This window comes from Ursus arctos, unplaced genomic scaffold (genome assembly GCF_023065955.2).
Source record: "Ursus arctos isolate Adak ecotype North America unplaced genomic scaffold, UrsArc2.0 scaffold_9, whole genome shotgun sequence".
NCBI lineage: Eukaryota > Metazoa > Chordata > Mammalia > Carnivora > Ursidae > Ursus > Ursus arctos.
In genome coordinates, this window is record NW_026623111.1 from 33,941,839 (window position 1) to 33,965,834 (window position 23,996).

At 39.9% G+C, this 23,996-nt stretch overlaps 1 protein-coding gene across 5 annotated transcripts in view; it reads right to left on the minus strand.

The window, feature by feature from the left end:
• ATP8A1 (ATPase phospholipid transporting 8A1) overlaps positions 1-23,996 on the minus strand; it is a 224,981-nt gene that overhangs the window by 171,290 nt on the left and 29,695 nt on the right. For 3 of the 5 annotated variants that reach the window (XM_044387700.2, XM_026508812.4, XM_044387701.3), the window contains exons 2-5: positions 17,411-17,525; positions 15,924-16,023; positions 14,891-14,989; positions 8,896-8,941 (exon numbers count right to left, since the gene is read on the minus strand). In XM_044387700.2, the coding sequence (XP_044243635.1) occupies positions 8,896-8,941; positions 14,891-14,989; positions 15,924-16,023; positions 17,411-17,525 (360 nt within the window). Of the gene's footprint in view, positions 1-8,895; positions 8,942-14,890; positions 14,990-15,923; positions 16,024-17,410; positions 17,526-23,996 lie in introns of those variants that run through there. The other 2 variants (XM_044387702.3, XM_044387703.3) reach the window with 2 other exon arrangements.

Below are 23,996 nucleotides of genomic sequence, written 5' to 3' on the forward strand. Positions count from 1 at the left end.
CTGATGCATCCTCACATCCCTCTCTCTAGACAAACATGAACATGTGGACTTTTGTTTTATTTCCTCTAAAAATTTCCTTCTCTACAGCTTGGTTTTCCACTTAACATGTCATACATACATGGACAGAGCAGAGATGACCCATTTTTGAAAAACAAACCACTATAAGGACACACCCGTTACAGGGGGTCAGATGACTGAACAGTCTCATGAGATTCTAGAGGATATATCCACAAAGAGCTTCCTGAAAGTAAAGCATATGATACAGCAGAAAAAGGAAAGCACAGGGGCCTGAGAAACCTCCAGAAACGGTTCCCCAGGACATGTCTCCTGGGACATTTTGTCATATTCACCTAGGAGGTGTATTTCGAACCTCCACGATATGTACGATAAATCTTAATTTCAAGGAAGCCTGGGGAAAAGTTTCCAAGGGGTCTTTTGTAGCCCCAATTAGCCAAGGCAGACTACATACCAGGTTAAACCAAGTAAGCCATCAATCTATACACAGCCGCAGACTAAGTAAAGAAGCTGGTCTTGGGTGCCACCAGGGGAGTTTCAAACCCTATACAGCACATGATATATCACCAGCTTGTCCATCGTGCTCTGCTCTCTGCCAGGTGTCCCAGAGATAAGCACAGAGCTATGCCAGTCCGGCTGTGAGACAACTGTTTTACACAACAGCTCTATCCTAATGTATTCAACTACCTTCCGATTAATGGGAATCCTGACTTCCATTTTTTTCCTACCACCTCAAACAGCACTGAAATATATTTATATGACTGTATTCTGTAGGACAGGATCCTAAAAAGGGCAGCTGGCTGTAGGGCATTTGTGTTTAAACTTTTATCAGATATAACCAGATTATTTCCCTAAGAATCGTCTGCAGTCCATACTCTCACTAGTAATGTATGAAGTTCCACTGACTATAACCCTAGACAAGCACAAATTGTTATCAGTCATTTGATTTTCGTCAATCTGACGGGTACTGATTTATTCTGAAGGTTACAGTGGCCTGGATTGATCAAAGTGTAAATTACTTTTATGTCTCTTCACGGAGTTAGAATCCTAACCAAGTACAGTAACATTTCTTTGTACCAGACTCTCGCTGCTCAACGAGCAGTCCAGGGACCTCAGCATCAGCATCAGTATCACCAACACCTGGAGGCTCATAAGAACTGAGAACAGGTTTTTATCCTCCTCTTCCTCCTTTCTTTTGTTCTTGAAATATAAAACTAGAACCCAGAAATAAAGACTGGAAGTGCATAGCTTCTTCAAACTGGAGGCTAGACCCATCTTAGGATATAGGGAATAACATAGAATTCTGGTGAAGTTAAAAATCAGCTCACAACATAGAAAAGGTTTCTGTGTACAAAATCAAGGCTTGACTACTGGCCAAGGATAAAAGTCAATCACATAATTTACAGTTGTCTTTACTTTGGAAATGGTTCTTAAACACCCAGCCATACAACCACTAAAATAAGCCATATCGCATGTTATTATATGTTGGTGACTGAAATAGCAACACAGTTATTTTTAATCACTGACCTCCTCTGACCCAGCTCCAACCAGGTTTAGAGGAAGCGAGAAATTACACTGGGTCCTTTTCTGAGCCTTTAGCTTCCCTGGGCCAAATGCCCACCTATTTTACACCCTCTAGAATATCAGAGTTCAAGAAGTGCGCTGTGGGGATGATTAGTGATGCCTGGTGAAGGGGACTGAGAGCGAGCTATGGCAGACTTATGAGAATGGCCCGTCCTCTGGTGCTTTAATAGCTCTTTCTTTTAAATGCAAAACTCCTCTCTCTGCAGTTCTAGCCAAACACACCTGCTACGGTTTTCAACCCGCTAATTAGTCTGACAGTATGCAGAGGCGAATTCAGACTTTAAACAAATACCTCAAATGTCACCTGTTTTTACTCAGCGGGATACTACTTAACAGCTTTGTTGTAATGGGTTTCTTTTTTGAAATGAAAACAGTCTGTTAGAGTCCCTTGGGAGTTTCCTAATCAAAGACCCTGGAGAAAGTGGCGGTCTCTCAGGACTCAATCAAATGTTGCACAGTTACAGGTGCTCACTGAGAGTCTAATACTGGCTGCTCAGAGAGAAGCTGTCACCACTGCAAATGAAACAGTCTGCCACCGGGGCTGTTACTGAAAGAATCACTGGGGTGCCATTCCCGGACAAGCATTCTACTTCTTGAAGTGGGTAACAAAAGGCCAGTTATCCAAAGGATGACGGGCATTCCCGATGAGGACAGAGAAACCACAACAGAGGTGGCACACCCCAGTTCCTGCGTGGTTGTAAGCATTGAAGAGGAGCTTTAGTGCACTGAGAAGGACAGGGCACAGCTGAGACCATGGCTTTGAACTTGGCAAAGAAAGAAAACCATCATACCCATATCAAAGCGTCAATTCATTCACTATGTAGACCCTTACATTCTAAAGACAACTGTAAGGCAGAAACCTCTTAGTGGCAAAAACTGAGGTTACCCAAAACTGTCCTCCCTGAATTCGCATATAAAAGTCAAGTTAAACAATGATCTGCTTACAGTCTACCAACAAAAAAGAAGAATGGAACTTTCTGAACTCTGCTCTCATCCGTATTCTATATATGGCTTTTCAATTAGTTGATACTACTTCTATCACCTCATTTGTGAAACTTTTAACAATGTACCAGCCTCTCCAGCAGCAGCAGCATCACTGAAAGTTTCTTAAGAATGAAACTCTGACAGGGCATGTGCGTGGCTCAGTCGCTTCAATGTCTACCTTCGGCTCAGGTCATGATCCCAGGGCCCTAGGATCGAGCCCCATGTCTGGCTCCACACTCAGCCAGAAACCTGTTTCTCCCTCTCCCCCTGCCCCTCAGGCTCCCGCTCCTGCGTTCTCTCTCTTGCCCTCTCTCAAAATAAATAAATAAAATCTTAAAAAAAAAAAAAGAAAAAAAGAATGAAATCCTGGGGCCCTGGTGAGGCCTAGAGAAACTCTATGGGCATGTCCAGAAAGCTGTTTTTGAACAAGTGACTTATAAAAACAAAAATATGGGTAAGATGACATGATCAGAGCACAAGGGTCAGCCATTCCCTCTTCTCAAAATGCTTTTGCTCAATCCTGCTCCCAGAGTCATGAATCATTTGCTTTTTTCTTCACTTAATCAAACAATTCCTTGAAAGAAAGATCTCCCTCCACTGCCTAGGCAATCAATCATTCCACCATTCTTGCAACCGGGCTTTGGTCCTCACAGCTCTGCTGGGGCTCTGCAGCTTAGAGCTGGAGCTCCTGTAAAGAATCGTGACTTCTTAAATGCTGGTCGGAGTGGGTGTCCCAGTCTACTGTGGCAGCATTTGGTGCTTGACCAGATTCTCTCTCCTTCGCTGAGTCCGGCTGGATCTCTCTGCTGCGCATTTTCCTTTGCCTTCCCATCATCACCGCCCAGCCCCCCTCCCTTTGATCCAAAGTCAATCTCTCTGCTCCTCACACATCCCCCTCTCCACACAGCTGTCGAATTCTTCTTTCAAAAGTACAACTCGGAACATAGCCACACTCCTCACTAATTCTTTCCAACTTCTCCACCCTGGTTTTCAAAAGCCTCTAAAAAAGGACCCTAATTTGCCTTTTTATCCCTGCCTCCATTGCTCTGTGACAGGTATCTTCTGTTCTGGCCAAAATAGACTATTTGCTATTCCCAGGATACATCTCATGCCTTCCCACCTCCTCCTGAATCACCCACTGCTGCCATCCCAATAGCTCGGTTTACTGAAAAGCCCACTCATCCTACATGAACCTCGAAAATGACATTTTGGAATTCCTACGTCTCTCGTTTGGCCCCTACTAGTTGTTCTATCCTGCACCGTGGTTTTAGCGAGCATCTTCTCTCTCGGCCAGATCCTAATTTCTTGGAGGACAAGAATGCAGCCTGGTTTCTTTCTGCATTTTCTGTACTGGGTCTTCTGCAAGGTAGATGTTCAGTGAGGACTTGCGCAAGTTGAAATAGCTAATGCTTGGTCAGAGTCGCACCTGTTCTTCCTCTTACTTTAACAATGGCCCCACATTTCCTCAGCAGCTTTCTGCTCCTCAGCGTGCAACTTTTATTCATGGAACAAATGAAAGACAATCTGGGGTTCTATTTCCCCTCAAAAAAATGTGGGCTCTTTGCCTAGAGCTACTGTTGAAAATACCTAATCAGTTCAATTTATACAACCCTAAGATCTTTGCAATAATTTGAAAATATTTACAATCTTATAGGTGTCTGAAAACGTAATTTAGACCACACGCATGCTCAGTTTTTAAGCTCAATGTTTAAGATCATGGAAACAATACTCCCTAAGAGCTATTTATAGGTAAGATGATGCCCATGGGGCAGAGCATCTGTCTAGGCCTATTGGATGGATCCGACACGGGGACCCCTCTAGGGAGACATAAGGCAAACACTGGCTTTTTCAGTGGGCAGGAAACTGGTGCTGTCTTAAGTCCCTTAGCATGGAATGAACTCCTCCAGACGGATTTGGCCTGTTAGTAGGTCGTTTCAGGCTTACCATCCGGAAACACAGTCTACCCCAGGCCAATGCCACACCTTTCTCACAAAGGGTTTTAAAGGGGAACTGGTTTCCCACAGGAGAGAGGTAACTATGGGCCCTGCAGGAAGCAGCCTCCTTGGTGGGTATCAGAGACCACCACCTCAATCCCACTTCCGAAAAGGCTGCGGTAGCTCCCAGGCCAGAAGATACAGCTAAAGATGAGATCTGGTATTTTTAGCTACATGTCTAGGTGCTGTTGTCCTTTTCTCAATGAAAACAGAGAAAAAACAGCTTTATTAAAAACTTACTCTGATGTCTGCTACATAAGAAAGCAAGGTCCGAAACAATCTAACTAGTAATTAATGGTGGTCCTCGTTCAAGTACAGCATCAAACTAGGTGACTGATGGGCTGCCAGGAACCACAGGTTATCTGCCATCTATTCTCACTGGTGGAATGTATACACATCAGCCTTCAGGGAAGAGATCTAAACCTGGAATTAAAAAAAAAAAAAGCAAATCTATTCCCTTAGGGGGCATTTTTAATTTTAATTTTTAAGGTCCTAAATATCTTTTTTAGTCCGCACTTGAGCCCCATCTTTTCCCAGGCCTCTGTATTGTGATTTTATGTGAAACTACCATTCCACCTGAAATATTGGCACACTTGCCATAATAGCACACTTCATGAAAAAAATATAAACATATGTTTATAATTTAAAAAGAGAACTAGCTCAACCACTATCATAAATTCAGACAGAGATTGTCTTCAATTTACCTATTATAATGCTAATAATGAATTTACAATTTACAAGCTCCTGCAGAGCTAAATTTGGCAAAACAACCCAGATGAGGGAGAACAGGGAGAGACTGCCCCCAGTGTGTGTGTGTGTGTGTGTGTAGACACATGGAGAGAGGCATATCAAATACTCTGAGTTCAAATATTGAGGAAGAAATCTGAGAAAATGAAGGTAAGCTGAGACGCAAAGAAAACCAGGACATTCTGAATTTGGCAGTGATCTGGAGCTTTGGGTAGTGGAAGTGATAAGTGGACACAGTACCATGTTCATAGGAGGCAAAGCAATGATATGATGACTTCAACAGAGAAGGTAGAGAGACAGCAAAAGCTTCCAGCACATTAGCATTTTATCAGTGCCTGCAAAACAGTCTCGGACACAGTGGTTTGAAAACACCGCCTTTCGTCTTGCTTACACCCCAGATAATGAATTTTCAAGAAGGCTCCTTTCGTTTCTAGTCTCTTCTTGCTTTTTGTCTGTACTCAAGTATCTATATGGAGAGTGGTTCATTCACGCATACGGGCCTCTGGACTAAGAGTTATGGGAATACAAAAATGAGAAAGAAGGTGCACCTACCTAGTACATGCAAACCATCAAGTAAGAAAAACATGGGAGCCCAGAGAAGCAATCACAGTTCATTGGGAGGAGCGAACCACAGCACTCAAAGACATACTCCCTAGACTTCCAACCATCAATTTATTCTGCTTTCCCTCTGCAGGTAGGTCCTCAGAGAGCAATATACAATTTTCCATTTGCCAGCCACTGAACCAGCTACATAAGCAACTTCTATATCTCCAGGACAAGAAATGACTGGTTCCCATAAGTATTGATGATAGGCTCAAAATGTGAAGTTTATGAAGTTGTGAGTTAGGTCCCAAATCCATAATTTAATCCTGGTTGGATTCATTAGTTCATGAAAATGAGGCATCAGATAGTCTACAGTCAAATGGTTGAAAATGTTGTAAATGAAATTATGGATTTATATTTTTGGAGTCATTAGGGAATGACAGAAAAAAGTCACTCTAGTGCTTTGATGTAAAATAAGGAGACAAAATACTCATTTCTGTAAGAAAAGAGGATTAATATTTGAATCTGACAGAAAGGTATCCTTTCACATATTACATGATCTTGGTAAACATTTATAAAATGAAAATTTAAGTTAAATACTTCAAATGCCTGTCAAAAATTAATTATCTGTCAAAAATACCCCCCCCCCTTCCCACTCCTACACCCATTCTTGCCTCAATTCAGGAAAGCAAATTGAATTTCATTCTGGTCTAGTGATAACAGATGGCTTTCATATTAAGCAATTTCGGTTATCTGACAGCAAACAGTATCCTACTCAAACATTTCTGTTATCTCCTATTAACTGCAAAACAAAAAGAAAACTGACATTCAACGAGGCAAAGAAAAAAAATACTATTCCCTCAGAAAATAAACTTAAGTATCAAACTAAAAGTCAGAATTTCTTAGATATAGAATTCTCAAGTTTTCTGCTGTTGAAATGGTTTTTATAGCTATTAAGCCCTGATGTTTTATTTTTGACCTGAGTTTTATATACACTATAGCAGCTTGCCCTCTCTTGCCTGTTCTTCATTTTTAGCCATACAGCTAATCTTGTTAATCCAGGATAAACAGATGAACCAAGAATGATAACCAAGAAAGAATATTTTCTCTAAATAGGAGACAAAAGTGAGTATTTTGGGAAGTAGATAAGTACCCAGAAAATTGGAGAACCCATCATACAAGGAATAGTAGCCTAAAATCATCATAGTTTATGATGGTTGCTCTTTAAACATACCATATAGATTTCTTAGGCTAAGGCTTGAAGATAAATAACCGCTAGTCCCTGAAAATAGCTCTTATAGATAGCTACAAGATACATTATGTATTGGAAAAACAGTTACATATTTTTGGTTCAAAAGCTGTGACTGAATATCCTAAGCAACATGGTAACAAATGCAAATATATTTTTGCATATTGTCCAAAATACCAGTACCAGCAACATCTGGATTTTTTCCCCTTTCAATTCCTATGGTTGTCTCTTCCCACCCAAATTCCTAGAGTTCTTAGTCCCCAGGCTACTAATAGCTTCTTACTCTATTCTGTTTTCTGTTCTCCAACTTCAATCTGGATGGTCACCCTGTCTCTCTTTGGCTTGTAAACCTTCAACAGCTATTCAGTATACTCAAGAAAAGTTGGACTCTCCTTGGGTTGGCATTCAGGCCCTGGAAAATCTGACCTTGGCATTCCTTTTTAATCACGTGTTTGCTTCCCTTTGACATGAATCTTCTTTCTTCATCTGACACTCTGGTAATGGTTCAACAAAGCAATCCAGCAGCCTTCTTCATCTCTGTTCAAGATAACCTCTCTTCCCTCTTTCTCACTCAACACACATGTAATGTCTTCCCATTTGAACACCTCTGCTCATTCAAAGTGTTCCCTAAGACTCAAGTGTTCCCTAAGATTGACCTCAAATTACCTCACAATTTCCTCTCCTTCTTTTAGATCTATGTAGGGCTTACCACAGGGACCATGATTTGCCACAAAAATCTACAGAGACATTGAGATCATGTAATCCAAACCTTTCGTTCTGATCCACACATAAGCATATCTTACCCTTGTGCTTTTATATAGTTCCCATCTTGTGCTTTCTCACATGTTCCATAATAAATAATATAATCTCTCAGAAGATATTTTGTTAATTTATTAGGTGATACCATAATAAATACACCTTCCTCAAATGTATCAAAAATCAGCAGATAATCCTTTTAGTGGAAGGCATGAGCAGATGTCCCTTTGGAAGAAAAGCAGGGTATCTGGCAGGGTTGCATAAAAATCACAGCAGTATAAAAATACTGTTTTTAATCACCAGCTAATTTTGGCAGACATGGCTGATCCTTATCCCATCAGGGAACTTCAGCGAGAGATGAGATTCTCAGATGGGGCAAGCTCAGGGATGGGATAATATGTCTATTTCACATGTTCCTGTGTATTTCCTTTTTTAATCTAAGAGCATTATAGTCTATTTATGGTCTTGTGTTAAAGGTCATTTTGGTTTTTGCTGTGTCAAAAAGAGAACCACAACAAAAGAGCCATGGGCTTCCTAGAAGCTGGCCTGGTTTTTGTTTTATTTATTTTGTTTTATTTATTTCTGGACATATATCATCTGTGTGTACAGGATAACACAAAGTACTTCCCACATGCCTTTTAACAAGTAACATCACATCTGACTGTTTTCTATAAATCTTACCTAGAGTAACATCTATTGATCACCAACAAAACATGGACATGTTGCAGCATTTAACATGTCAAAACAACTGCTGATTTCACGGACACTATTTTGGAATACATTGCTATGAGGCATTTAAATGTATTAAAAATGTTATCTTTCAACAGTATTACCACTGTAAATCACTCTAATGTGAATTTAAGTGCCATGCTAATAAATGCTACAAAAGAAAAAGTCTACCCTGGAACAAAAACTTAAGAGATACACAGTATTTTCAATTGAATTACATTTAGTTGAAGTGATTTGTACATATTACTGTGAGTATATTTGACAGAGAAGAGAAATAAAATGTAAAAATCCTACCTTGTGTCTGTTTCTTGTTCACTGCATTATCAGCTTTATGTCGTTTCTAAAAGTTTAAAAGCAAAAGCAAAAACCGTGAAAAAGTGGATGAGATTAATAAAAACCAAGTAGCATCTACAAACAAGAAAGATTTCTTTTAACTTATGTTTCTCAAGGCTTTTATCCTTTTATAGCCATATCAATTTTATAAGCATGCTGGAGTGTGGTGATAAGACGAATTGGAGGGTATGTGGGAATTTTAAAATTGAAAACACAACCTAGAGCATCTTCATGCAATATTCCTCTTCTGGGAGCACAGCTGTGCAGTCCTCGGAAGGATCGTACATTATTATACAGGTAAGATTGAAATTTTAATGTAATAGAAAAGCCTGATTTAGCTTTTGCTTAAATAATTCACTTAAAAAAGAAGATTGCCCAAGAGAATTAACTGTAATAACTACCATTTAATAGTGGTACTGAAATATTTTCAGCATCTTATGAAATTCATTATCTAATTAGGCTGAATACATCCTCCATAATTTAATGATATGTTGATGTCTGTCAATGACTAGAACCAAACATATACCATTTGCATAAAGCCTTTACCATCCACTGCTTCTCAATGGTTCCTTCTCCCCATCATGAGCCACTAATCACATGATCCTATTCTCCTTCCTCCCAAAAGCACCAAAAAAATTAAATGCTAAACAGGTGAGTTAGCCTAAGTCTAGGTGGGTGAGTTTGAAGAGTCACATAAGCCAGGGTTTTAGAGCAGAGAGTAAAAGAAATGAGAGGCCAGAGGAAAGGTGAGAATTTGAGTGGCCAGGGAAAGCTATCTTGTCTACAGTTCAACTACAGGTTTTCCATGGCTTCTGTCCAAATTACAGCATCAAGTGTAACACATCAGCCTCTGTTGACATTGCAGAAAAGTGCTGAGTATAACTAACTGAGCTCAAAAATTCTATCGTTAAAGCTCAAGGCCAGATTTAGCTCCGTAGACTTGACTGTAAGGTGGGCTGGAATGAATGTGAAACAAAGGTGTTCCTAATCTTTCCATTTGAGAAGAAATATAGTTTTTAGAATCACAGTGCAAATACGACCATTCTCTCCAAGGGAAAAGGCCAGAGTTGTGGATTAGCACTCCTCCCCAAACAGCAACACTCCGGAGGAGCGTCCTAACAGCTGGCAGCGTGAACTCAGTTCCCACAAACAATCAGCCACTGAACAGCACAAAATACAAATACAGCATTCAAAACGCCTCTGTGGCAGGCTTGCAGAAAATAATTCTTGCCACATCCATATGCAGGAACACACTACAATTCTTTTCCAGAGCACAAAACACTCACTAATAAAACCGTAAAAGTGTAGACTTTCATTAGGCCAATTACTGCTTCCAAAAGTAAGCTTATGATTTACCAGCGAATGTTCTTAAATGAATTTTTAAAGTTTAAATGTGTAGCATCTGTAGAGAATATTTTATAACTGATGAAACTCTCAAATACTTACTTTTTTTTATTGTTCATAAAGATCTTAAGAAAATTAGAAAGTAACCCAAAATAAATTTTGGTCCACAATAATGGTCCAAAGCAAATTTAGATATTTGAAGGAGTGCAAATATTTCCAAAACAATGCACATCTATGAAAGACAATAGATAGACTTCCAACTGAAGGAGACAAATAAAAGCTAATTAATGAAACATTCCACTTAAACAGGAAATTTAATCTTAGTGAAACCTAAGGAGACCCTGAACATTACTTTCTATCTACAGAGAATTCTTGTACAGGAGCCTCTCTTTCCTCGGCCTTCCTGCCACAGAAAAATTAGGTTGCTTGTCAAGAAACAATTGTGTTGAATGTAAGGATCCATCCAGATAGGCAGATTCTAATCTTATAACTATTAAAAAAAAAAAGCATCTCTGGATCCCAAACAATTATTCCTTCTAAAATGAACAGTTCAGAAAATATTAATACAGCTATTCCATGAGTTCAAATACCTCCACTGTCCTATAGTGAGAATTCATTTCATATCACTGAGGGCTAATGAATTAGTTAGTATTATCAATATTTAATTGACAGTGCACCAATAAACTACACTGCATAAATAGCGCCATGAACTTTAGAATACTTAAGTATGTAATGTTGACCACTCCCTCCTGGGAACCCTTCCCCCACATTTCCTAAGCTTTTCTTATCTATCATTGCCCAGGTGTTCCACCTGTACCTTGTCCCTTCTTCATCTCCTGTCTTGTTATACAGTGATGGAATTCCTCAAGGGTTACTCCCCAGCCCTCTTCGCTTCTTACTCTATACTTTTCCCAGCTCAGCTCAACCAAACCTGCAGTTTCAATTGTAACTGACACATAAATCTACACCAGCCAAGACTCTCATCTGAGCTCCAGTTATATTCCGTAGCCTCCCTGACATCTCCCTCTGGCAGTCTCAAAGGCATCCCCAGCTGTGTCCATAAGGCAATCTAGGACTTTAACCCCCAAGCCTTGGTCCTTGTTCTCAGACATAGAACCATATACCATCCACTTGCTCAAACCAGGAACTTGAGAGTCATCCTTAGCTGCTGCTTCTCCCTCTCACTCCCATCCAATCCTTCTTCATTCAATAATGTTTCCAAAAATTCATGAGCCAGGCCCCGTTACTACTGGTAAAGATACAGCAATGAACAAGAGTGGAAACTCTTGTTCTTCATGGAACGCACATTCTAGTGGTTGGAGAGAGAATGCGAACAAAATTAAGTAGTGTATGGAGCATACTGGATGCTGAAAAGTCTTGCCAATTCTACTTCTAAAAAGATATTGAATTCATTTTTCTATATTGCTTTATCTGCAATGCCACCTGGTCTAAGATTTCTTCATTTTCTTTTTCTACCAGCCAGAATAATATTCTAGTATTCTACCTAAATCCTGTTTCCTTCCAATCCATTTTCTGTATTTTAGTGAAAAGGATATTTGGATGATGATAATACAGTTAACGTTTTTTCATCACTTACTAGAACTAGGTACTGTTCTAAGGACTTCAGTGCATCATTTAATTTTTACAACAGCTGGTGTGGTTACTTGATTTATGTCTGTCTCCTCTACTAGACTGAAAGTTGCATCCTGGCTACTTTTCCTCGCTAACCTCTTCCAAGTACTTGGTCTCTGAACACTGGAGACTTTAAAAAATTATCTGTTTTATAAAGAATAAAGTTTATCAGAGTTTAAATTAAGAAGTGTATAGCAAAGAAGGCATGTTTTACGTGGTGAATATTATCTATTTAACAACCAATCTTGACCCTTACCGTAAGAATCGGCATCTGACAAGATGCAGCTGTTTTTTTTTTAAACTAAAAGTTCTTCACCAATTTTAGAGCATTTTCAAGTAAGTTTTTATGTCATTTGCTACTTGCACATTAAAAACAGGAAATTGTATTATGTTAAGCTATGCAAAGCATCAAGAGTTAGAATGCACTGGATGGGGGTAAGTCAGGTGTCTGCCCTGGAGGCAACTCTTACTGTTTTATTGTGAATGTTCAATGAATATAAAAGAAGGTTTACTGGAATGTAAGCTGTGTTTTATTTTAGTGGAAGATATAACTAGTCTTCACCAATATCTCGTTTTCTTTTATTTTCATGGATACCGAGATTAACTTCCTTTTTGTCTCGTCACTAGTTCTAATATTAGGCTGTAAGTAGAGGTGATGTGCTCCACTTCTGGGCCACAAACCTCTGGAGCTCCGTCTCTTTTCCTCTGCTCTGGTGACCACCAATGCTCCACACAGCAGACTCGATTCAGCCGCGTCCCTAAGTGACTACGCGAGCAGTGGTACCTGCTGCCCGTCCTTCCTCTAAGATAAAAACCTGCAGCGTCTTTGAGGATGTGAAAAACAAACTGAGGTTTAAGCCACCACCATTTGGGACATGATTATTACCGCAGCAAAAGGCGAACACATCCTAATACATATGCTAGTGAATTCTTGGCACCTAAGTACTGCTTCATGTATTTTGTTGAATGAATGAACAAATATATGTATTATTATAATTACTGATAAAGATGCTCTCTGGGCAATCATCTGAACTATTTGATTTTTTCCTTTTCTAGGGAGTAAGTTTTCAAACTTTCTATCACCTATAAGTTGATATAAATGTCTTGTTAAACCATTTTTAAGTACCTATTTTGTCAATTTCTTAATAATGATTTTTATTAGAAAAGTACTCCACATAATACTATTATCTCACCCAACTATTATTACATCCTCCAGGAAGTGCCTGATAAGCTCTCTTCTAAAAGTACCCAATAATTACATTGCGCCAATAAAAGTTCTGTTAAAAACAAACAAACAAACAAAAAAACCCCACCCTCTTGGTTATCATTTTATATACCATTTATTTTCATAGAGAGGGGTACTAAAAACCGTAGCTAGAGAGCTTATAGTTTTGTTAGGGAAGAAGAAAAAAGGACAGGCAGCCTAGAGCAGTGATAATAACGTGGAGCTCTGGAACCAAACTGCCTTATTTTGAATTCTGACAGTCCCAGTTATTAACTGCCTGACCCTGGGCAAGTTACCTTGCTTCTCTGTGCCTCCTCTCCCTTATCTGTAAAATGCAGATAATACCAATAATCCTTTAAAGAGTGGCTATAAGACTTAATACATGTGAAGGATATAAAACAAGTACATGGATCCCAGAGACTCACTAGATGTGATTAATACCTTTGTCGGTGACTTGCCACAATACAGAAAAAGAGCACTGGATGAGAAGGAATCTGATCCCAACCATTTCTTGGACAAGTTTCACGACCTCTCTAAGCCCTAGCTTCCTTACCTTTAAAATGGGATGAATATCCAGCTTGTAAAGTTATTGAAGAAATTAAATGGGAAAAACATTTGCAAAAACAACAGCACGGAGTGCAGTAAATAACATATGCTTAATCAAAACTACGGCAAAGAAAGAAAAGGGAGTACGTGAGGCAAAGAAAGAGCAAATTATACTGAAGACCAGTCCTTATGGATTGCTAGATCCAAGTACAATTTAAAGGATGGTAAGTCTGTGTGGAACAATATAGGTAAAAAGAGAGTCCCCGAAATTTTCAGCTTGTGGTCCCCATCAAGCGTGCCATTTCCAATCAAGAGAACTGCGATGTTTTACACACACACACACAGACATACAACCTCTGTCTGTACTCTTACACACTTGGGTGTTTTTGAGACTGATGATTTAAATGGACACTTGACCCGTTTCAATCTGATTCTCTACAAAAATAATATAAATGTTTGGGCAAGTTTAAATTGGAGCTTTCTAAAGAATGTCTCAGGCTTTCCTCGCCTTACCATCTGACTTGCCTAAGGCTCGACAGGAGGTCATTTCAGATAGGTCAAGTATTTAAAGAGCATAGGAAAAAAAACTGACTTCTTCAACTAAGGCAGTTAAAGTAACGGTAAGAGAGGAAAAGAAAAGTCTGAATTTATTTTGGGGAACTTATTTTATGAACAGGAAACGGACTTCCCCTTTCCTCAGCTACTACAGAATAATAAAAATAGCAAATGTCATCACTGTCAATGAAATAAAAGGAAGCTTAGAACAACTAAAGATGAAAAAGGAATTAAAAGTATTAAATAAAGTGAAAATTGTGCATATGAATTAAAAATAAAACATACATTAAAAGACCCTTTACATTGAGATAATTTGGAGGTTACTGTGTTTAACTTGAAATAATGTTCAAATTGAAAACTGGGGATGACTGAAAATAATGTTCAAATATAGTTTTCTCTCCAAGCCAATTAAAAATTAAAAATTTAATTTTTCATTCCTAAACTACAAACGTAGAGAACACTCTAACAAGCACTCTGTCACAGTAATCCCACAGAATCTAAGAGGAATGGACTCCAGAGCATATTCTACACATTTTTAAGTTGAACCGGCATTTTAAAAAGCTTGTGTCAAGAATTAAACTTAAAGAGATACTATTATTTTAAAACATGCATATAAAATAAGTCACATTACTTATGAAAAAATTAAATACTTACAATATCTTCTATGATCTCTTTGATAGCTGCCACAGCTAAAATAAATAAGAGAGGAACCAGTGTGGTGTAGCGACCTGTTGGTGATACATCAGGTATTTGCTATTTGGGGGGGGAAAAAAAAAGAAATCCAGTGAGAATTAGCAAGTTTATAATATGTTTAAAAACAACCAAGTCTTAGTGCCTCTTAAATACACTTCAGTGATTTTACTACTGTGGCAGACTAATACTGAGGGAGGCAATTTGCTCATATCTAGTAAGTGGCTGGAAGAGCATGTTAGCTGGCTTCATGACAAGCTATTGTGTGCAGGACTAACACCTGCAAAGGGGAGTTAGTTAAATACCATATAATCATTAAAAAGGATATTCTAAAAACACACCGAATCACATGGGAAAATATCCACACATTATCACAAGGTTAAAGCAGAATATAAAACATATGTATTCTATGATCTTCTTTTTGGAGGTTAAATCAATAAACAATACGGGGGGAGGGAGGGGAAAGACCAGGAAGCTATACACCCCAATGTTAAGAGAGTTACCTCTGAGTGGCAGAAAAATAATAGTTTTAATTTTTTTCTCTATGCTTTGTTGTGTTTTCTAATTATTTTTTAACAATGAATGTATTTTTTTTAATAAAATGAAACTTTTTATTCCTGATTACTACTAATGCAAATACAAAAAGAAACAAGTTTTAAAATGGAAATTCTTATACCCTAAGGTTCAGAATTGACTGTTACTGTTACTACAATAAATTAGTATTTAATTAATACTGAAGAAAAAGTTCCATCCCCCTTCACCATCAAATTTCTTTCCCGCCATAGCAAATTTACAGAATGTTTAAAATAAGCTGATAAAAATGAATCAAAGGTCAGTGGAATTCTGACACTGCTTGCAGCAGGAGCTGGAAATGTCCATCCAAACCAGCTTGTCTATGTTTAGATAAACCCACGACCGATCTTCCGAAGTTTAACAAAAACATTTATTAATATCTGAACATTTGACTTTGAACTTAAGTTTTACGACGTGACTTTACCTGAAGCAGTGCAATAAAGAGAAAAAATGAGTTAGCAGCTCTTCTGAACTGAGAGTAGAGAAATCTTGGAAGGAATGTGATTATGTTGTATTTAGCAGTGCTAGAAAACAAAAAGCAGCATAAAACTTAATTACTCCATAATTAGTACTCACATTCACAAAATTCTACTATCATCATATAAAAAATTAGACGAACATTTTCCCTCTGTTTCAAATTGGGAGAATACTGTAAATGGTCATTAACCTAAATGAAAATGAGTGAAAGGAATTGTTGAATTGAATAGTTAGAGTTTAATATTTTGCACAATAGCTTTTGTTCTCTTTGGCCAATCATCCTTTTTTAACATACTAGGAGTAGCTTACAAAGAAGAGCAACTTTAGTTAGGATAGTATATAATACCTTAATAAAGAAAACCTTACCAAAAAAAATTAATTTGAGCAAGACCAGGAACTTTAAACAGAGATGCCTTCACTGGATAATTTCAGAAAAAGGGGAAGTTTTCTAGGATTCTGGTCAAATTTTCTTCATTGTCCCTCTAGGAACTTGGCTAGGACTCCACACTGAGCACACCAGCTATGCCCACAATCAGTAAGATATCATCACTTGGGTCTTGAAAACATCCAATCTTCTTCTTGTTATTTCAATAGAAAGAAGATTACATGAATTGATAATTGTGAGGCTGGACGATGGGTACAACCAGGTTCATTGTGCTATTTACTTTTATGTTTAATGTTTTCCACAAAAAGCTTCAAAAAATTAAAAAAATAGGAGATTACAGGAATGCATCCCACATTCCCCAAACTGAGAAAGTTACTCTAGAATTTGAAGTTGTAAATATTAATTTTAAACGGGCATTTCTCAAATCCAGGAATTATGCCACTGGAGAAACACTGGGCTAGCATAAGGGGTAAGGGGGTGTTCATGTTCACTCCATTCCAAAGTCCACTTACTGAACAGTGCTTACAACAGTGTTACTTTTTATACTGTTGTTGGAAGGAAAATGTAACAGTGAAGTAATTCTCACAGCCCTCCATTCCTCGACACCATAACTAAATTTTACAACTATCAAAAGCCAGTATTTAAAGACTATTTAACAAAAAGGAGTTCTTGGTGAAGAACTGCAAAGACCTCTTCCAAAATGTTAAAACTTGTTGCCAAAAACAATAATCCATCACTCTATTAACAGGCTTGAGACAAAGGTATTTATCCATAAGCAGCTTTTGCTATTCAGGCACTATATATAGAATTGGTAGAGTACGGCTGTTTATCCTTTCTGTTTACCCAGATTCTTACTGACATCTCCTTAATGGCTAAGAGATGGAGAAAACAGCCAATTCACACTGCCTCCAGTGAGCTCTCAGATAGTGACTGATTTAACTGAAAGCTCTCTCTATAAGCCTTTTTGTTTTGGCCAGAGAGGGGAGATGGCCCCTCGACTGGGTTCTGCTGTGACAGCTGGCCCCACAGAGATCTCTGGTAGTTCCTACCTGACATGATTATTGCAGAATTTTGTCAGCTGGGGCTGGTTGATGAATATAGTCCGTACTTCCTCCTGGTCAGCCAGTGAAGTCTTCTCTGAGACATCATCGGTCTTCTCATAACCTTAAAGAGAGAGAGTCTTCTTATTCAGTAAGAAATGTTTCATGTTGGGACACCTGGGTGGCTCAGTTGGTTAAGCATCTGCCTTCAGCTCGGGTTGTAGTCCTGGTGTCCTGGGATGGAGCCCTGCGCCAGGTTCTCTGCTCAGTGGGGAGCCTGTTTCTCCCTCTCCCACTCCCCCTGCTTGTGCTTTCTCTCCCTCTCTCAAATAAATAAATAAAATCTTAAAAAAAAATGTTTCATGTTATTAACCAGACAAAAACATACTTCATAACTACTTGAGATTCTGAAATATGTTAAAAGCTACATGCTTCCCCCTGATTCACCTTCTTGTTTTTTTTTTTTTTTTTTTTAAGATTTTATTTATTTATTTGACAGAGGTAGAGACAGCCAGCGAGAGAGGGAACACAAGCAGGGGGAGTGGGAGAGGGAGAAGCAGGCTCATAGCGGAGGAGCCTGGTGTGGGGCTCGATCCCAGAATGCTGGGATCATGCCCTGAGCCGAAGGCAGACGCTTAACCGCCGTGCCACCCAGGCGCCCCATCTTCTTGTTTTTTATAATAAAAAAAGGAAAATCCCTACGTCTCATATTTCTACTAAATTTGAAAGGCAGCATTTAATAGTCATGTAAAAACTGACCATTTCAAAAACAGTATCATCATTTTGCAGTTTTTACTCATCATTCCCCCATAAATGTTCAACTTATTTCCTTCCATTATGTGAGAATACATCTAAAAGTAACAAAAAAATTTAAACTAGTTTCCATTACAGTTTTACACAAGAACTAATGAGAAGGGTAATTTAAAATATATTTTTAAAACTTAAGATTACACATTTAATACCTTTCTTATTTTTTTCTTTTTGGTGAAGACAGAAAAAAAGAGAAAAAAAGATGAACATTAAGGTTTAAATAGGCAACCACCAGGCTGTGGTATGACCACAACTCACTGTGATCATCTTAATCTTTCCACTAATGACAATTTATGTTCACAATGAGTTTTAAATTTCTTGAGACCATTGCAAGTCATCTCGGGATCATTCTAACAATGCAACAGATTCAGGCAATTTCAATGGGGTAACATCTTGTCACCATATTGACAACATTTTTCAAAAACACATACAAGTTCCAGAAGAATGGAAAAAAATGTAAACTGCTTATTTTACTGTCTAGTGAGATTTAAATGAGACTAGATTAAATCAGTCCTTACCCCTTTCCTAGAAAGGGCCACCAACAATACTCTCCATTAGATACCCGTTTTTCTTTTCTTCTTTATCTAGCCAACTCGTCCCATAAAACCTGCTGACCTTTTGAACATTTCTTCTGAAGTATTCTACAGTACTAAGTCGGTGATCCTTCTCTGTATTCCCACAGCCCTCTGCACTTCCCCGTCGCCCCAGCAAATCACTTATCAGAAGGTTTTGTTGCTGCCTGCTCAGGAGTCTGCCTCTCTCTACCAGAGTGGGAACTCCCTGAGGCTATAGGTGCATGTTACTCATCTTCCTAACACTGTACCAACAAACAGCAGGTACTCAATAAATGTTTGCTGAATAAATATCAAATGACAAAGGAGTGGTTATTTGGCCATTTTTTTTCTTTTCCTGCAGGCAAGTAAATTTTTCTCCACCCATTGATAAGGACACTCATGACAGCCAAGTGCTGGTAACGAACTGTACAAGGAAAGCTTGTCTCTGGGGTTTTGTTGCTATATGAAACCAGAAAATCATTTCGGTTTCCTACAAAGGTGGGGAACATGAGTATGGGGACCAGTGTAGTGTGTGCAGGGGAATTCACAGGCGGCAACAAAGGGCTAGGTAAAGACAGGTGAGATGTGCTGAAAAGTACACAGGCCAGATCTCGGGAGACCTCTCACGCTTGTGCAGGAGTCTGGAACGTATGCTGTGTTTGGCAGCGAGCCACTGAAAGCTTTACAAGTCGAGAGGCGCAGAGTGAGAACGGTCGCACCGGAGGCCACATGGCTCCAAATTAAGTACTGTCATAGCCATTTTACTGTTTTAGACACATTAGCAGCTTTGCCTATGGTCGCATGGTGAATAATTACCTTTCACTACACCATGTTTTAGATACAAACTTCCCCCCTACTTTTATATAATCAAAATTTTACATATGGATTGCTATAGACCAGACATTTGTGTCTTCCCCAAATTCATATGTAAACATATAATCCCCAAATTGGTGGTATTAGGAGGTAGGGCATTTGGAAGGTGATTAGGTCACGAAGGTGAAGCCCTCATTAATGGGACCAGTGCCCTTACCAAAGAGACCTTAGAGAGATCCCTTGTCCCTTTCACCATGTGAGGACACATGAGAAGATGGTCAATAACCAGGAAGCGGGGCCTCACCAGACAGTGAATCTGCTGGTGCCCTGATCTTGGACTTCCCAGGTTCCAGAACTGTGAGTAATACATCTCTGTTGTTCACAAGCCACCCAGTCCACGGTATTGTTCCAGCAGCCTGAACGGACTAAGACATGGAACATCAAGTAGAGGGATGTAAATTTTTAAAAAAATCTTAAAAAATCTTTTATGAGATTTTCCTTAAAGACAGCACAAAAATCATAATGTACCATTTCTGGAACCTCAACTGGACAGAGATCCTCAGGAAAAATCAGTTCTCTACTCCACTCTGAAGCCCTCAGATTGTATTTACTCTATGTAGCTGGACTTTTGAGGGCCTGGCCTTGGATGTTCTTAGCTGAAGAGTTAGGGGTCACTCCATATCCATTTATATTGGGGTTGCAAATGTTGCCAGGTGGCACCGGACATCATATCGCCCCCTCACATATTAAACTGTATTCAAGAGTATCTATGAAGTAAAGGAATCTCCTGTGACACAGGGAATGGAATCAACTCCTTCCCTTAAATGGAGAGTAATTAAAACAATTCTAATGGACTAGTAGGGCCCTCAGCAAGGTCTGAACATAAGAAAACACTCACCAAAATCAGGGAGAAAGTCTAGACTGGTGACCTGTTCTCATCCAGCAGGGGGGCTGGATGGTTCTAAGCACAGAATATTACAGAGGCCACAGGCCTGCTTCATTGAGGCACTACAGGAAAAGCCTCAGGAAGGTGGTGCAGGTGAAGCTGAGCACACGGAGCAGAACCCCTGGAGCTCAGGCACTGGGAAGCCCTGAGCAGGTGTGATACTGGAGGAGGGAGGGAGATCTGCACCGAAAGCAGGGAGCCAGGCACTCAGCCAGTGGGAGCTGGTAGTCACCCCTGCCCTGCCTCCCTCGGGGCTCCTCCATCAGCAGTAACAAAGAGGCCCTGCAGGTACCTGAGGCCCACTGCCAGGATGCTGAAGGCCAGAGGTTGCACGTACCACCTTGTGTGTGCCCCCGAATCCCTATTTATTCCTCAGTAGGTGGCGAGCTAGCAGTGAGCTAGCAGTGAGCAGGCATAGCAACCTCAGGAACGTTGCAGGAATGCATCTAACCTCACAGGTCCTCAGGAATAATCCATGAAGGTATCTGGGAAAAAGACTGGCATTCATACTAATTTGGAAAGTAAAAGTTTGTTAACTATTATAATTAGAACCTTCAATGAACTCTTATGTTGTAGCAACAGGCAAGTTAGTTCTGGACATATGCGTAACACATCAATCCAAACTCCCTCAACAACTGAGGCATTAACCCACTGGGTCAAGTCTAAAAGCATTGGGCCAGCACAGCCTGATGGACCCAATTCCACAACAGGGGTAGATGCACTGGTGGAATCAAAATCTTCAAAGTCTGTTGGGATACCTTGGCAATGGGGCCATGATACTGCAAATCTGTGTGACACAATTCTGTTTCCTTCCACAAAGCTGAGACGAGTGCTACCAATGTTCAACTCCCTGACTCACCCTTTTCCTGACCATAACCATCTCCAAGCTGCAACTGACACTTAATCTGCCAGTGGGATTTGACCATCAAACCCTGCAGGCCTAGGAACAGATCTGCCTCTCTCGCAGATGGTTCTGCTCCTCCCATGAGCTGAGCTTACAAAGAAATAAGAAAGCAAGCGCATATCTCTCATTTTCAAGTTTTTTGGGGGGGGGCATCTCGATATGGCCCCTAGTATAGACATACAAAGTAATGATTCCAAACCCACACTCCTTCATTTTGAATTCTCCAGAAAAGTCTCTCAAGCATTCACCCCGGTGTCTTCAGTGCTTACTTGGGCATTTGACATCCACTAATAGCATCATTACTCTTCTTAAACTAAAAGTTCTACAGAGCGAAGAACCTGGTGGACACAGTCACACCCCCAGCACTGTAAGGAGCAGAAATGAAGCAGGTCTCAATTATGCCTTCTGAACCACGTTAGCTTCTTCCGGTGCTGCACTCTCCAGGGTCCACAAGGTCTTAAAACCAGGCAGAAGCACACCGGTCTCCTCAAATAAACTGTTCAGCACTAGCTGTTATTGAAATGAATAAGGAGAAGACTTTTCCTTATTTATGCAAACTAGAATAGACAACGATTCAGTAATTCAGAATTCCAGGTACTGTGAAAATTCCATATTTAGTGTTTGTAATATCTTGCTTATTCTCTCCCCAGCAGAAAGGCATTTTTGTGTTCTAAAGCACTGTTGTTAACTATTTCAATTAATGATAAAGGTACTCAGTATTTAAATGATAAAATTACTTGGAACAATAGCAAACCAGGGATTCTTCCCAGGCCAATTTCCGCATTCTTAGTTATAAAATGACCAAATGCTATTTCTAGGTTTCTGAAGGACCAAAAGTTTCAATACAGGGAAACAAAGAGTGACATACCACTTTTAGCTACTGCATGTGCTACAAGAAGATATTACTTTGTATTACTAGAGAGGGATGTAGAAGCAACATCCTCCTGGTGGCCGTTTTGGCTCCCAGCAATGATTTTCCTTCTCAAGGAACTGGAAGATGCTCATGGGTCACCATTCTGATCATGGCCCTGAAGTGAACAGGTGTTCTTCTTCCCCTAACAGTGTTCCGTCATTAAACTCACTTGGTGGTTGTGAGGCAAGCTCTGGTTCTCCCACCGATTACGTACGGGACCCTGTGAAAACCACTTCATCCCTGGGGGTTGTTTCTCTTCCCTTATAAAATGAGGAAGGTAGGCTAATCCTCTGAAGTTCTTTTTCAGCTCCCAAATCCTGTGAAATTAGTCTTTGCTGGGCACCAGAAAGAAACAAGTCAATACATCATTTGTTCAGAAGAACAATGACATTTGCAAAACAAAATAAGAACCTCCCTACTTGAGCCAGATGTTTCACAGCAAGAGCAGCCTTACCTAACCTGCAGCAGAACCCAGTTACAAAGTCCCATGGGGCTCCGTGCTTGAGGAGTTAAGTAGGGACGACAATCTGTTGCCAGCAACCCCCTGGCACCCACCTATTAACCAGCGACCACTGGGTTAATGAGCATGTTGACATACAGTCTTCCTTCCTCCGCCCGCATTCAAGGTCACATGCTTACATGCACACCTTATAATGCCACAGAGAAGAAAAATGCTCAACAATTATTTAAGTGAAGGGCTTTGAGTCCTTTTCGTACAATTACAGCGGAAAGTTCATCTTTGAAATGTTCTATTTCTCATCACGAATATCATGACCTAATCTGTCAGATTGTTCATTCATTCATTCATTCATTCATTCATTCATTCATTCAATATATTTCAACATAAGTGCCTCCTATGTCCCAGGCATTCTTTAAAAAGCCTCAGGAACAGCAGAAAATAAGATTAGGTCCCTCCTCTCTGCAGCTTAGTTTCTAGAGGAAAGCAAGATAATTACAGACCATGGTAAGTGTGAAGAAAATAAAGCAAGTGGTTGACAGAATGACTGACAGAATTCTCTCTGCTTCAGTCTCATCATCTCTAGGATGGACACGGGAACAGCGTCTACTGCAACAGAGGGTCATGAGGCTCTCGTGAGTTAGTAAATGCAGAAAACAGTGGCTGGTGTGGAGTAAGAGCTCACTAAATGCTGGCTGGCCTCATTGTGGTTGCTGTCACCACTATTGCTTTATACTGAGGGGGAGGGAAGGCCTCTCGGAGGACAGGCTGAGTTGGGACCTCAATAAGGAATTAAGGAAGGGATGGTGTAAACCCAGCTGGGGAAGAGCAGGAACAAAGCCCTCGAGGTAAGAATCAGGTTGGCATTTCCAGGTACAGGAGCATCAGTGATAGTGAATGGGGGGCATCACATAGGGAGAGGCAGGGCCAGATTGGGAAAACAGTAAGAAACTTGAACTTAGATTCTTTGGGTGGTAGGAATCCACTGAAAAGTTTTAGGCGGGAAGATCATTTTGAGGCTACTATGATCACCCAGGAAAAAGATGACGAGGCCTGGGTGAGACAGTGGTGACAGAGATGAAATGGATGTATACATGATACTTTTTTGGAGGTGGGGCTGCTCTGACCCTCACAACCTCCCCAGGCCAAGCATCACCATTCCACCACTGCATGAGGCCATAGTTACCCACTGTCTGAT